Genomic DNA, 15,645 nt, shown 5'->3' on the forward strand with positions numbered 1-15,645 from the left:
TTTCCTACAGCTCTTTTCACAAGCTGGTGCTATTCAGATTGAATGTTATAAAAAAAAAAGGTGAATCCAAATATTGTGACATCTTATACAGTCATTTTTCTAATCCTTTTAAAATATAAAAAGTTCATGTCACTGAAGTAAGGGTTTTACAGGCCAATTTTGCATACTGACTGAGTTTAACAAGTAATAAGGGCTGTATCTATCCACACTGGTAACATTTATGTACATGTTGCAACACATTTCTGCTAGGTGGAAACATTTTTGTTTCTCTTCATCTTTGACTATGCGGGGATGGCATGTAAAGAAGCCTCTTTTGTGAAAAGTAACTTTCATTTCAGTGTGGCATTATTTATCGTATTCAAGGACTCCCCCATCACTTTTAAAAAAATTAGTCTAGGTCTTGATCCAGCAAAGCTCTTGATGTCAACTGGACTACTCATGTACTTGAAGAAGGTGCTTAAGTGCTTTGCTAGATTGAGGCCTGGTGTACTCTCTTTAAGGTGCCTAAATATGCTTAGGGGTGTAAATTAGCCTACCTATACTGAAGTAAATGGAGCTGCACTGATTTGCACCAGCTGAGGATCTGACCCACACATTTTAAAGCAAATGATCTGCCTAGGTGATATTTTGGCACCAAGTTGTTCTACCTTTGGAAAAACTAGGGTTTGAGATGCAGGATTCTCTGGGTCAGCAGAAACAAGATATGTCATTGTTGTGATGCACTCAGAGCCTAGTCCTGCTTACCTTGTTCATGCAAGTAGATCTATTGAAGTCAGTAGACCTCTTGTTTGTGTAAGGAGTGTCAGGATGAGCTCCACCCTGACATCTGGTGGTGAGGTGTGGCAAGTTGTGGAAAAGAACTTCAGGGGCCGATCTCATTTGCATAGACACACCCACCCCGCCTAGAATGAGGCCATAGCTGCCCAAATGGTCACTTTGGCTGCTGTGGGATCTCCAGTGTCTCTGTTATTGAGGCAGGAAGAATAAATTGTTATTACCCTGATTATGGGAACTGTGCTTGGAACTGTACGTGGCCTTTTGTTATGATGGAGGGACTCACCATCAACTAAGTAGCACTCGCTAGGCAAGGGTCATGGGTTTTAAAACTCTGTGAATGGAGAGAGGCTAGGGACAAGTATTAATACTTGGTGGCATGGGCCCCTTGGTGAGGGCCTTACATGCTAATTGCACTTTCTCCTCTCTCCACTGTGGAATATCAGAGCTAATTTTGATTCCATTAGGAGTCTAGTTACAGGCTGCTGAGCTCACTTTGGGCTAATGGTGCACCAGCACTGAGGTTCCCCTACTACAAGCTGAATTCACCAAAGAGCTGAAATCACTGAGCGTTGTGTTAAGTAGTGAGGGAGCCTGAAGATATATTGTGGAGCAGTTTGCGGGACGGCTGGAGTGCCTTGTGGACAGGCTGGTGGAGCAGTCGTAGGACGGCGGGAGCTGCTGGCGGGACGCGGAGCAGTTTGTGGACCGGCTGGTGGAGCAGTTTGTGGGACGGCGGGAGCTGCTTGTGGGCCGCGGAGCGGAGCTGAGCAAAGGAGTTTGTGGGGCGGCTGGTGGAGCGGAGTGGAGCAGAGGCCTATGGAGCTGTGGGATGGTCAGCTTCAGATCATGTAAGGTGCCTCTTACCCCCGTTCCATCTCCACCCAGGTTGGGAGGTAAAGCTCCACAGATAAACTTTCGAACTCTGGGGCTGCCCTGACCAGGGACAGAGACTTTTGGGTCATTGGACTTTTGGGACTTTGGGGTTGCTGGACTCAAGAACCAAAGGGAAAGGGGCATGGCCCAATTTGCTTGGGGTGGGGTTTCTTGCTCATGGGTTGTGTTATGAATCCTGTTGGTGGTGTTTCCCCAACATAATGCCACATTGTTTCTCTCTGTTATTAAAAGGCTTTTTGCTACACTCAGACTATGTGCTTGCGAGAGGGGAAGTATTGCCTCTTGGAGGCGCCCAGCGGGGGTGGTATATATTTGTCCCAGGTCACTAGGTGGGGGCTTGAGCCGATTTGCATTGTGTTATTCGAATGGATCCCCTAGATAATGAACCCGGCCCTTGTTGCTGCCAACTCTGACGGGCAGAAGGGTTACATTTGAATGAAGTGAGAAGGATTTTTATTCATAGATTTCAAGGCAGAAGTGACCACTGTGATGATCTAGTCTGGCTTCCTATATAACAGACCATAGAACTTCCTAAAAATAATTCCTAAAGCAGATCTTTTAGAAAAAAACCATCTGATCTTGATTTAATAATTGCCAGTGATGGAGAATCTACCACAATCCTTGGTAAATTGTTGCAATGGTTAGTTAACATCACTGTTACAAATTTACAACTGATTTCCATAGACTACACATTAGCTTAGACTATGTCTCAGATTTCCAAAGAGGTCCGCACCTCCATTTGAAATTTTTGAAAAAATAAATGAAAATGAAAAAAGGTTGAAAACTACTTGTTTAGCACTGTGGTAACATTGGAGCTGCCCACCGTTGCATGTGAGGGGACACTGTGTTAAGGAGAGGGAAATGGTCCTATAGCTGGAAGACAGGGCAAGGTTGAACTTTTGGGAGAATCCAGTCCAATACTTGCTTTGCCTCCCTGGTACTGGATGAGCTCTACACTCCTAATGCTGCTGGCATTCCTTCAGATCAGGCCATAACAGGAGAAAGCATGACTCTGCATTGGAAACTGAAACTATGAATGGGATAGACTGGACACAGAACCAACAACATGTCCAGCTGAGGCTAATGGGGTGACATAGGAGACATGAACACAAAGTGTAAGTCTCCCTGCTCTTTTGCTAGGAAGGGTTTAGATGTGTATATGGGGGGTGGGGGGACATGAGGAGAGAGGGGAGATATGTCTGGGACTGGATATTACTTACTGAAAGACTGCCTCTGAGTAAAGATCAAAAAGATGAGGGTACATTTTTTCCTGGAAAATTTCCATGAAAATCAGAGTTGATAATGGATGTGGTGATACTGATATGGCCTCTATTATAACCAGGCAATTGGTGCTGACAGTAAAAGTGGTTGTGTATTTTGGGGTTTACCTTTTATTTTTAACTTTGCTATCTAAAGTGATCTTTCTATCCATCTTCTCGGGGGAGGCCTAAGAGGTTGGGACACAATGATTTGTTTATTTTTAAAGTGTTTTATTTTATTTGGTCTTGTGCTATGAAGGGATTTATTAAAGGCATCTTCATGTCCTGCTGTCTCTTTCAGCCCATGAATGACTGCAATCAAATAAAACTCTAGAATATCTTTGTCACCAGTAAGCAAACTGGTATGCAAAGAAAAGCTGCCTGTTTGTTAGAAAATTGAGATTGATTTAGTACTGTGATGCTGAAATATAAAATACTGCCCCAGAAACAACATTTCCCATATAGAAAATCACATGTATAGTACAGGGAATATGAACAGCATTTTCTGATCTTGAAGACAGACATAAGCCCAATGGGCCCATACACATGCATAAAATTATTCACACGCAGAAGATTATGCAGGATTGAGGACATATTCTTTCAGTTGGGGGCTCATAAGGCCTATAATACAGAGGTGTTACTCACAGCAGTGCCTGATATTTAGGAAATTACTCAAAAATCTGTCTCAGAAGATGAGGAACTGAAAAATAAGAAGTGGATGAAAATAAATGCCTCATAGACATCATTTCTGCTTTAGACATTCTTGGGGTTATGAATTAGCACATTTGGGAATTTGTTTTTGTGTTTTATGTATTCACAAGAATTTTGATAAGTGTTTAAATTTTGATTTTTTTTTAGCATTTCCCTTTTGTGGCTGGTCTTAAATCAGTAAGTCATCCCTAATACCACTGAGAGGTTAAAGGAATCCTTTTATTCAGAAGATAGGTGCCTGTGTTTTGTTCAGAGAGAGAGAGAGACAGACAGACAGACACAGACAGACAGACACACACACACACCTTCTGTTACTTTGAACCTGGATGATAAAAATCCTAGGAAGAACAATGTTTTTTAGTGAATGGATACAGGTTGGGACTCCTAATCATACAACATTCTGCATACCAACATGCAGTCAATGATTAAAAGAGTTTGTTCGACTGTGTTTTGCTGAGTTTGTTCAAGTTCCATCTGGGATAAAATAGTTAAGAAAAACTGCTTAGGATTTTAAATTTTCATGGGGAGTATTTTATTGTCTTTTTCTGAGTGCAGAGAGACTTCATTTTTTTCCAGCAACTTCTGTTTAGCCAATACAACATCCTCTCTACTGTAGCCTCAGTCAATAAACCTCTTCACTGTTGCCAATAGTTTCAGGACATGATCTGCACTACCCTTATCACTTCTCTTTATTCTAATGAAAGGGATAAATGGGAAGCTTTTTTCTTAAATGGCCATGGATGAAAGCTATCAATATGCAAAAGGCTGCTCTTACCAATATTTTCTGAAGTAATCATTTTGTCATGTTTGTGACACCATACATCTAAATAATTTACTTGTGTTACTATTTGAAAAATGTGCAGAAAAACTGAACTTGTGCAAATTAATATAGCTTTTTTTGCTGTAGTAATGTTTTCTGTACCGTAAATTCCTCATGAACATCAATAAAACACTAACTAAGGCAACTGAAATTTCTGGATAGCTCTATGCTAACTGACCCTGGCAGGTTTTTTAAAAAAAAAAATCTTGCCACTGGCTTGTATTGGGTCTTTGCATACCTGACATTCCTAAAAAAACCAAACCTTTTCTATAAATCTAAATCTATTCCTTATTTACAGAAAGGATAGCTTAATATTATACACTACATAATACATCATACATTTATTCAGTTGATTCGTTATGACCAATTTTACTCTTTAGGATCAATAAATCAATTTTTTTAAATGCCACATGCTATTGTCTGCTTGATATAATATAAAAGAGACTGAAATCTTATATCAACAAGGTATGTTTAATTTGGTGTCAGCTGTTGCAAAGGTTGCCCCAAGACTGACTTCAGTGGACTGACTTCCTTTCTAGGGGAAAAAAGTGTTGCCTTCTCTAGCTTTTGATGTAGATTTATCACATTAGATTCTTAGGACAAAATTCTTGTCTTGGAAACCTGCACATAGCATGTACTGCAATCAACATTAGAAGCGCATGTGCGTCCAAGGACAGAACCTGACCCTCAGTGAGGAAAAAGGGTTTAAATTACCAGGCAAAGGATCCTGGTCTGCATAGAGAACTGGCAGTTCCACACATTTGTCTTCATTATGTTTGAACGAGCAGTCAAAAGCTAACCACATCTCCTGGTTCATGCCTGTGTGCTTCATATGCAGCAAGTCTAGGTGCCAAGGCTGATTTAACTTGGTGTGTGGGCCAGTTATCTGAATCTTGTAGATTGAGCCAATGTCTGCCAGTTCATCCTATGTGAGAAAAAGAGAAGTCAGATGCAATCTCACTATAGCAGTGCCAGATCTAATATGTTTGTCAGTTAGATATAATAATTTAACAAATCTCAGAGATTGAAAGATTGTGGCAGTTTTAGAATGGTTACTTTTTTTTTTAAACACACAGTACAAAATTGATTTGCTAACTGCATGAGCTGAATGGCTCTCTAGAGGTTTGAATACCAGAGAATTGGTGACTTCTCATAAGAGTCACTGGGGAAAATTGCATACTGAACAAAATTAAACAGTATAATTCACAATGATGCAGTGGACTGTTTGCAAACATTATTGATTAGAAAGTGACCAAATGGCTCATCTCAACTTGCTAACAATACAATGAAAAGCTCAAGTGTTCTTTAAATTTCAGTTACCAGACCATGAATCCTCTTGACGAAAAAGTGTTTCCTACAGCATACAGTAAAAACCAACTGCTGTAATTAAGTGTGAATTTTAAAGTCAATTAATTTAATTTTGAGTAGGTTACGTAGTTAGGGAAACACATTAATTCACTTCTTTAAAGGGTTCTCAGACTTCTTCCATAGCGTGAACCACATTTTAGTAGACAGATTGTCCTCTGGAGCCCTTCCCCTTAGATTCATGATCTAACAGATCCCCTCAGCTCTCACTGTATGGAGAAGTAACACTAGGAAAGTGCTTATGTAATTTGTAACTAAATTTAAAGGCAATAAATCTCTTGTCCTTTTGAGGAAACAATAGGGTAAGCACATTTGTCTCTTTTTACTCTTGGATTCATCTCTACTTCCCCTCTGTTTCCCCCACTCCCTCCTTCCCTTCTTTACACAAGCTGCCCAGCTATCTGGTGCCCTGAACATGTGGCCTGGCCACTTCGCTCTCTTCACCCCAGGCATCTCTACTTTCATATCCCTTTTATGTAGCAAAGGGCCCTCAGTGGAGACAGCCAGACTTACTCCTCCTTGTTTTCAGCTCATATTTAGGCTCTTCTGCTGCCTACAGAAGCAGCTGGGAGCGAGGAGGAGCAGCAGCGAGTGAAGTATGATGTGCCTGCTTTCTATCAATCACCATCAAGAGCTCCACAGACCAGTTTGAGAACTATTGCTTACTTGCTATGCTAATCAAATTAGACCATCCCGATCAGCCAAAAAGGCAGTTCATTCAATGTGGCACTATGCGCGACCTTCATATTATCCACTGGCAAATCTGAGAATATTGTTGTCCCTTGGCCCAAGCAGTTAGCCAATATTTGGGGCCTTGTTGGGTTTTTTCCATTAGGAAGAGAAATTGATGATAGTTCTTTGGTGCAAATCCTATTCATTTAGGAAGAATGTACACAAAGTCCTGCTGCCCTGATCATAGTAGAAACAAACACCAGGAGGCAGTTTCCTTGCTCACAGATTGAAGCCAGCTTTCCAGCCAGTCCAGTTCCTAAAAGAAACTCTCTCCCCTGACTTCCTCCCAAGGCCACACTCACCAGTGCTCTCTTAGCTTTTTGATCCTGAGTGCTTGTGACACCCACAGCTCCACCAATCAATGCCCCAGCCCCACAAGCCCCAGGGAAACCACTCTAATTCTCCCTGAATTAGTTCTTGCTTAGGTCTTCCCAGGAGGTCAAATGCCTTGGACAGTGGTTTCTATTGTTTCAGCTATCTCTGAACAGAGGGGTATTTAATTGCTCCCTCATTTAACCTGAATGAAAAGTGACTAGCATACCCATGAGTTTCAGTGAGACCTGTGGTTACTGACAGATCAAAGATATGCATGCTGGCAGCCCCCACACTCATCAACCAAAAGTATAAAGATTGTTTATGCTGGAAACTCACCAATAAGGCACTTCAAAATGTCCTGCTTTCGAGACACACATTGGGGTAAGTGATATGCTCAAATGGTTAGGAGCAGTATTCATTTGAATTTGCCTTCTACAGGATAAAAAAGAAATGCTCCCCCAAGCAATATTAGCCTGCCATGGTAGGTGTGGTGGGTGGAAATTGTTAGATTAAAGGTGTAGATTAAAGGGCAGACAAGAATGAAATATTTCAGTTTTTTAAATTAAATCTGTAAGAGTTCCTCTTAGTGGATTATGCCCATAGTGGAGGCTCTTTCCCCTCCTTTGCAGCCAAGTTAGGAGCTACTCCAATTCTGGGTCTGCTTCAGCAGCGTTCATTTAATTACCGTTCCACTCCCCACTATGTCTGTAGCACATGCAGAGCAGAGTGGAGTATCAATAAGAACTCTAGGAACAGGAATAGCCCCCCACCCCTTCAGAGAAGGCAGTATAATTCCCAAAAGGAAGTGAGCATGTGGAGAAGTGACAGACTCCCTACTGACTGAAGGTGGGTCTCAAAGGTTTGTTGATGTTTTAATTAGTTGGGAAGGAGAGGGAAAGGAGGCAGAAAGAGAGGGGGAAAGGATGAAAGAGTGGCATAAGGGAGGAGGACCCTGATAGGGGAACAAGGAGTTGGGCAAAGGTAAAAGAAAGGAGGGGCGCGAGAGAGAGATAGAAAGCAAAAGAGGCAAGGGAATGGAATGGGTGTGAATATAGGATGAAGAGAGAAGGCAGTTAGGAAGGAGAAACATAGCAGAAGGGAAGAAGAATTAGATAATGAGGTTTAGGGAGGAAAAGGGACAAGGGCATTTTACCCTATCATAGCCTGACCCCAGAAAAGTCACTTGGTATCTCTGACTTTATACACCATATTTGTGGATTAAATGACGAAGTACCACATTTTCAAAAGGGCTTCAAACTGGCCTGTATATCTGTGCCTGCAGTCTGACATGCACAACCATATGCACTAGCAAATCACAGAATTTTCATATGCAAACACACAATGCCTGAAAATCAGGCAGGATTTGTTCATGAAAATGCCATTGAGGATGTGCAAATCCTATCATTTGTCGACAAAAATGACTGTGTGCGCCAATTTGCACAGACAGGTTTAGAAATCATGTTGGAAATTTGGCCCAAATAAACGATTTCTACAGGAATTAAAAGGATTATTAAGTACATGATTCTTAGAAGTTCTGATAATAGAGAAAGATTGAACTACTTTGATTTGAGTTGCTTTTCCTGTAATTTGAAGAGCCAACTCTTTGTGATTCAGGTCTCCATAAAAGATGAAAGAAAGGTGTATTGGATCCATTTCAGTGTTGACGTCAGATCCAATGATGTCCATTATCCACAGACCTGAGGACTGCATGTTGATTTGAGGCAGTTTAGGACTAGAAATCAATCTTTTACCTTTAAAAAATTATCAAACAGAAAGAGGAAAGAAGACAGCATGAGAGAAAGGCATAATATATTAGGACCACAGGCTTTACAGTACACAAACACAGCTGTATTTGAAGGTTATGTTGCATCTATGGCAACAATTCACTAAGAATAACACATCATACCTTTATTGCATTTTTTCAATCAAGATTTAACCTTAATGTTCTTTTGTGTTTCAAACTTTAGATTTACAGAATATTTTCTGGATGTGAAGTTGTTTTTACTGTCCTTTTTGGAACTAATTATTAAAGAACATGCAGCCTCCTTCATAACCCTAATTAACTGTTTTGACAGAAGTAATCAATGTCACCAACTCACTAGCTCACCTATATCACTTATCTCATTTAGAAACAATAGTAGCCTGAAGCATAACACCTGGTATATTTATCCATGAAATCCCCACTTGCAATCAGACCTTAAATAAGAATATGTTATATGATACTGAGAGCTGAACATATATATAAAAAAGTGCTCTAAACCCACATTAGCCAGATCCACATACAGCAATGCTAAAAACCCTCTAAATAATTCCAGGTCTGCTACATTTGGACCTTTAATTTTGGAATCTGTTTAAACAATCTTATGTAAACATCCTATGCATGTTTAAATAACACAACACAGAAAAATCTACCTTTAACGAGTCTAGAAAACTAAATGGTGGGTTCTAAGTGCATCTGATACAGACACATTGCTTCTCGCTTTTCTACTTATTTTTCCCCCCCTTACGGATCTAACTTGGGAGGTTCATTTCCACTGGTGCATCTACCTTCTTGGCATTATTTTTATAGGATACAACACCTGATTACAGCGATCTTCTTTCCTCTTATTTTTAAATGGGACTGATGAATTTTACTCCTTGTTTGGAAGTGAGAGACTGCTGTGAGCACCGCCCAATGCCTTTCTGCCACTTGCATGTAGGTTTTGCCTTGCAATCCTGCCACAATGATAGGCTTCAGCCAAACGGAGCGACAGCTCTACCGAACAGTGCCGTAGCTCTGTGGGCGTGGACTAATGCCCTCAGATAAGGACTAAACTGAGACCACTAAACTAACTTTTCCCTAGACTTAAAACTGGCTCCCAACAGGCTGAAAACTAGTGCATTAAAACTCTACTTTAAGCCACTTATCCCCATGAGGCCTCTTCTCACATTCTGATCCCCCATTAAATTTTAACATGCCAAATTTAATGCAGAGGGCTATTGCTTTGTGCACAGTGCACTACGCAGCATTAGATTATATTATCTCTGACCTTACCAGTGTGTTTGCTATTATAGAAAAATCATGCTGAAAATGTGTGTGATGTTTACAGCCAAATAAAGATATTATAGCAATTATAAAGACCTTCAGTCTAATTAACACCTGATGTAAACAGGTGGAACTCTCATTGACTGCAGTCTTGTTGCAGAAGGACCTACCTATTGTTATAATCTCACAAACCGTCTCATGAATTCCCAGATGAGTATCAAGCCAGTTCCAACATGGAAAGATCCATTCTTTAGCTGAGTCCTCTGATTCCTTGATTGTTATCATCTTGAGGTACATTCCAGCCCCATATCCTTCTCCGTCATGTCCTACAACTACCTTTCGCAAATGGCTCAGAGAAACTGCCTCTATTAAGAATGAATCCACCTGCAAAAAGGAGAAATACTTTGAAAAGCAGCAAAAATGGAACACACACACACAGCGTAAATGCAAAGTATTATAACTAGAGATGAACTTAAACCAAAAGCTTGGATCTGAATGTGCTTGAACTTCAGAGGAAACTTGGACCTAGATCTAGATCAGGATCCGAAAGACAGGACTGGCTTATATCTATAATGGTTGAAAAGGAAATCCCCTCTCTGAACAGCATATTTCAGTTCTTGATTAGATTCCAAACATTGTGGCTCGGGTCCTTTATTAGTAATGACTGCAGGCTCATTTGATCTTTGGCTCATATGGGACATTTAATCAGTCATTCCAAATTATGCTACAATATGCTTCTGGATACTAAAATATCACTAGAAAATCTTGGTTCTGATATACTCATTGGGAGTTTCTGGCTTCCAGGATCTATTATGCAAATATACATTAGTAGGGTTCCAGAGGGAAGTTAACACTCTGAAAAAAGCTTATTCATTCGGAGACAAGGTTTTCTATAATCCTGAATTCTCTTAGAAAGCAGAGAAGTTTGTCTTTTGTTTTCTGTACAACATGAGGAAAAAAAGGAGGGAAAAGAAGACTGAAAAGGAGGTGATGGGAGAGTGTAGGAGAGAGAAAGAGACACAAGCAGAGATGAAAGAGAAGGATGGGAAAGACAAAGACTGAGGAGGAACAGAATGGAGAGAGCAATGGGGAAAGAAGGGAAAGGAAAGAAGTAAAGTAAAGGAGAGGGCAAATGGAAAGAGAAGGAAAAGAGGACAATGGCGAGCAAGGAGTCAAAAGAGGAAATTTAATGCAGCACTAAATCTATATGATTCAAGGACAGCTTGGTGCAATGCATTCTTTTCATTTTATAACAATCCTATCTGCTTTGTACACTACCCAAATGAGGGCCCAGTGGGCCTCAGTGTGGCTAACAATGGTCAATAAGTTTTGATTAGCTGGAAATGTTTGCAGCCTCTCAGTACTGAATCAAGGTGAAAACAATTGGAGTTTTAATAATAACCGTGTTTCAGATAAAAATTATAAAAAATAGATTTATGTACTATGGGATCCTAATAAATAAACCTACAAGGCACTTAGAATGGATATATTAGCAAACAGCTCTGTGAAGAACAACTCTGTGGTTACCAAAGTGCTATAGAACGTCATAGCTATTTTTGTATAAAAGTAACACAAAAGCAGTTTATCTTACACTAATATTAAAAACGCTTTCAGGTGATAAAACATCCATTTACTAGAATTCCAGACTTGGCAGCCAGATTGCAAGTACAATTAAGTAACTGGTTCTTAATTAAGGCAATACAGGGAAAAATCTGTGCATGAAGGAAGAGTTACTCACCCTGTGCAGTAACTGTAGTTCAAGATGTGTGTCCCTATCGGTGCAACACTTCAGGTGTGCATGTGCCTTTTATACCCTTGATAGGAGATTTCTAGCTAGCGGCAGTGGTTGATTAGCCACTAGGCCAATGGGGCCCATGCCCAGGGGCCCCAGCTAATTGGGGGAGGTCCCGGAAAATGGGTGCTCCCACGCCTCAACCCGCACAGGAGGGGAGGGCAGGTGGGCTGAACAGGGCAAGCCCCTGCGCCTTGACATACTGGTGGGGAGGGAGTAAACTGCAGGCAGAAAGGGTGGAGGGGCCCCCCCACTTGCTCTGATCTAGAGGCCACCCACAAAACCCTAATCCGCCCCTGGCTAGCAGTTCAGCCCAGGCACGTGCCCTATGCCTCCTCATGGCAGACACCAAAGCTATACATAGGTGCATGGACAAACCTCCCTCAGTTCTTTCTTTACCTAGGCATCTCCTAGGGAACAACCAAACCAGAGGGGAAGGATGGGTAATAGAGAACGCATAGGGACACACATCTCAAAGAACTGCAGTTACTGGATAGGGTGAATAACTTTTCCTTCTTCTTTGAATAGTGTCTCCACTTCACTTGACTTCTGAGCAGTATCCCCAGGAGGAGGAGGAGGGAGCTCCAGAACAGGATCCAGAACTGAAGCTAGTACTGAAGAGCCAAGTGCTGCATCAGATCCGATGGCATGAAGCATGGCTTAATGCTTTGAAACTGTATGGACTGAAATCCAAGTGGTGGTTCTGCATATCTCAGATACTGGACCATTCTTTAAAAAAAATGCAGTAGATGTTGCCTATTATGTGGCCTCAGGGGGTGGGGGCTGAGCACCTGCAGAGTCATAAAAGGCAGAGATACAATCCAATAGTCATTTCAAAAGTCTCTGAGCAGAGATAGGATCCCCCTTAGATCTATCTTCAAAGGAGAAGAAGAGTCTAGGTGATCTCCTAAACTGCTTATTCCTGTTCAGGTGGAAGGTGAAGTCCCTTCTAACATCCAAGATATGGAAATAGGATTCCTGCTGAGAACTGAAGTTTTGGAAAAAATACTGGCAGATGGATAGAATAGTTAGGATGAAAATTCTTTGGTAGGAACCTAGATTGTGGAACTTTAATGACCTTGCCATAAAGAACATTGTAAGGGAGGCAGGGGTGGGAAGTCTGCCATCAAGGCTCCAATCTCCCTGACCCTAGATGCTGACATGATGGCAACTAAGAAGGCCATCTTCATTGACGAATGTGGTAGGGAACAGATCACCATTGGTTTGAATGGAGCTTTCATGAGGTGGTTGAGAACCAGGTTGAGGTCCCAAAACAGGGTCAGGATCTAATGTGGGGGAAGAGATTACCCAGACACTTAATAAATCTGGATATCGGGTGAGCAAAAATTAAGAATCTCTTGCCTGGGGGTTCAAAGGCTGACACTGTGGCCAGGTGTACCTTGACTGATCTGATGGATAACCCAGATGTCTTTAGATCCAGCAGTTAACCTACGATGAGAGAAAGGGGAACCAACTCAGGCTAGAGGTAGCAACAACCAAACCAATGGACAAAATCTCTTCCATTTCAGTACGTAGGTAGTGCGGGTTAATGTTTTTCTACTGTTTAATAACATGTGCTGCACATCCATAGAGCCATCAAGGAGCCACACCCTGAGACACGGTCGGGAATTTGATTGATAGTTGGATACTGAGTTGAAGCAGGTAAGGGTACCAAGCTTGTCTTGGCCAAGTTAGTGCTATGAGAAGAAAGAACTCTGGCCCTGTCCTGCCTGATCTCGTTCAGCCCCCTTAGAATTAGGGAGGTGGGAGAAAGGCATAGAACAGACTCTTCTTTCACAATAGAAGGAAAGCACCCCCAGGGAGTGGTGACATAGATCCTGCCCTGGAACAGAAGAGAAAGCACTTCCTGTTCTCTGAAGCGGCATAAAAGATCGATCTCTGGAACATGCTGTGAAGAACCTGGGTGTCCAGGTCCCATTCATAGTAGTGGGAGAAATCTCTGGCTGTGGTGTTCTGGGAGTCTGGGAGTTAGACCACTAAAATCTGGACCAGTTCCTGAGCTTTATGGCTTCAGTACCCAAGGAAGGGGATCTTGCTCCTCCCTACTTGTTAATATAAAACACGCAGGACATGTTGTCCAACATTACCTTGATTGCCTTGCTCCAAATCCCTTCCTCCAGCAAAGGACTTACAGAGTCACCATCCTGAACTTTTGAGGCTTAATGAACTTGTTCAACAGTCTTAGATCTAAGATCCGGCTCCAATCACTGTTCTTCTTTGGCAGTAGGAAATATTTTGAGTAGAACACCCTGCCCCTTTGAGATGAAGGGACTGGTTCTATTACTCCTAGTTGGAGGAGAAAGTCCACCTTTTGCCTCAGCAGAAGCTCATGAGAGAGGTCCCTGAAGAGGGACAGGGAAGGGGTGGAAGGAAGAGAGTGATATAAAATGAATGGTATAGTTGATGTTATGACCTCCAAGATCTGTTGGTCCATAGTGATCCACTCCCAAGCCAGGTAGAAATGGACACGTGGTCCCCAAAGAGAGGAAGGCTAAAGGGCACAATCATAAATCCAGAGGAGCGGGAGGATTCAAACCTTCAATCAGCCCATCAAAGCCCCAGTGACCCGTCAGCTGGACGATGTTTTAAATGTAACGAGCTGGGGCATGTAAAGGCCAACTGCCCCAAGAACCCCAACAGATTACAGTTCATTGCACCGGAATCACACCAGAGGTCCACAGGCCCAGATACCTCCCAGATACCCTTGGAGCGGAGGGAAACTGTGAGTGTGGGCGGGAAGAAGGTCACCGCGTGGAGGGACACCGGAGCACAAGTGTCAGCTATCCATGCTTCCTTAGTGGACCCCAATTTAATCAACCCAGAGATCCAAGTGACGATTCAACCCTTCAAGTCCAACTCTTTCAATTTGCCTACAGCCAAGTTGCCTGTCCAGTACAAGGGCTGGTCAGGAATGTGGACTTTTGCAGTCTATGATGATTATCCCATCCCCATGCTGTTGGGGGAAGACTTGGCCAATCACGTGAAGCAGGCCAAGAGGGTGGGAACGGTCACCCGCAGCCAGGCTAAACAGGCCGTGGGGCCTAGCTCTGTTCCGGAAACTTCTATCAGGGCCCGGTCAGAGGTGATGGACCCGGACCCCAGGCCAATGTCTGCAACAGCAGTAGTGGATCCAGTCCCAGAGACCCAGACGGAACCAGTCCCAGAACCGGAACCAGCCAAACAACCAACACCAGACCCCGTGCCAGCACTGAATCCAGTACTTGCAACCTCAACACCAGAGGGCCCCACCGAACCTGAACTGGCAGCAGCCGATAACCCTACACAAGAGGCTCAGCCGGAGCCTGAATCCCAACATAGTGCACCAGCGGAGAGCGGTTCACAGTCAACAGAAACAGCTCCATCCCCTATATTGCTTCCAGAGGGACCAAGCCTATGTCCCCAATCCAATGAGGAACTGATGTCTCCAGCATCAAGGGAACAGTTCCAGACTGAACAGGAAGCAGATGAAAGCCTCCAGAGAGCGTGGACGGCGGCACGGAGCAACCCACCGCCTCTCAGCTCTTCTAATCGATCCATGTTTGTTGTAGAAAGAGGACTTTTATACAAGGAAACTCTTTCTGGGGGACACCAGGAAGACTGGCATCCTCAGAGACAGTTGGTAGTTCCAACTAAATACCGGGCCAAGCTCTTGAGCTTAGCCCATGATCACCCTAGTGGCCATGCTGGGGTGAACAGGACCAAAGACCGTTTGGGCAGGTCATTCCACTGGGAGGGAATGGGCAAGGATGTTTCTACTTATGTCCAGTCTTGTGAGGTGTGCCAAAGAGTGGGAAAACCCCAAGACCAGGTCAAAGCTCCTCTCCAGCCACTCCCCATCATTGAAGTTCCATTTCAGCTAGTAGCTGTGGATATTCTGGGTCCTTTTCCGAAAAAGACACCCAGAGGAAAGCAGTACATACTGACTTCCATGGAT

The 15,645-nt window shown here is 42.7% G+C and overlaps 1 protein-coding gene across 1 annotated transcript in view; it reads right to left on the reverse strand.

Moving 5' to 3' along the window:
* Positions 1 to 15,645, reverse strand: part of RP1 (RP1 axonemal microtubule associated) — a 295,040-nt gene that overhangs the window by 88,641 nt on the left and 190,754 nt on the right. Inside the window, exons 34-36 of the mRNA XM_073329615.1 lie at positions 10,069 to 10,282; positions 8,434 to 8,624; positions 5,176 to 5,386 (exon numbers count right to left, since the gene is read on the reverse strand). Coding sequence (XP_073185716.1) covers positions 5,176 to 5,386; positions 8,434 to 8,624; positions 10,069 to 10,282 — 616 coding nt within the window. The remainder of the gene's footprint in view (positions 1 to 5,175; positions 5,387 to 8,433; positions 8,625 to 10,068; positions 10,283 to 15,645) is intronic.

The sequence above is a fragment of the Lepidochelys kempii genome, chromosome 2 (genome assembly GCF_965140285.1).
Source record: "Lepidochelys kempii isolate rLepKem1 chromosome 2, rLepKem1.hap1, whole genome shotgun sequence".
Taxonomy (NCBI): Eukaryota; Metazoa; Chordata; order Testudines; family Cheloniidae; genus Lepidochelys; species Lepidochelys kempii.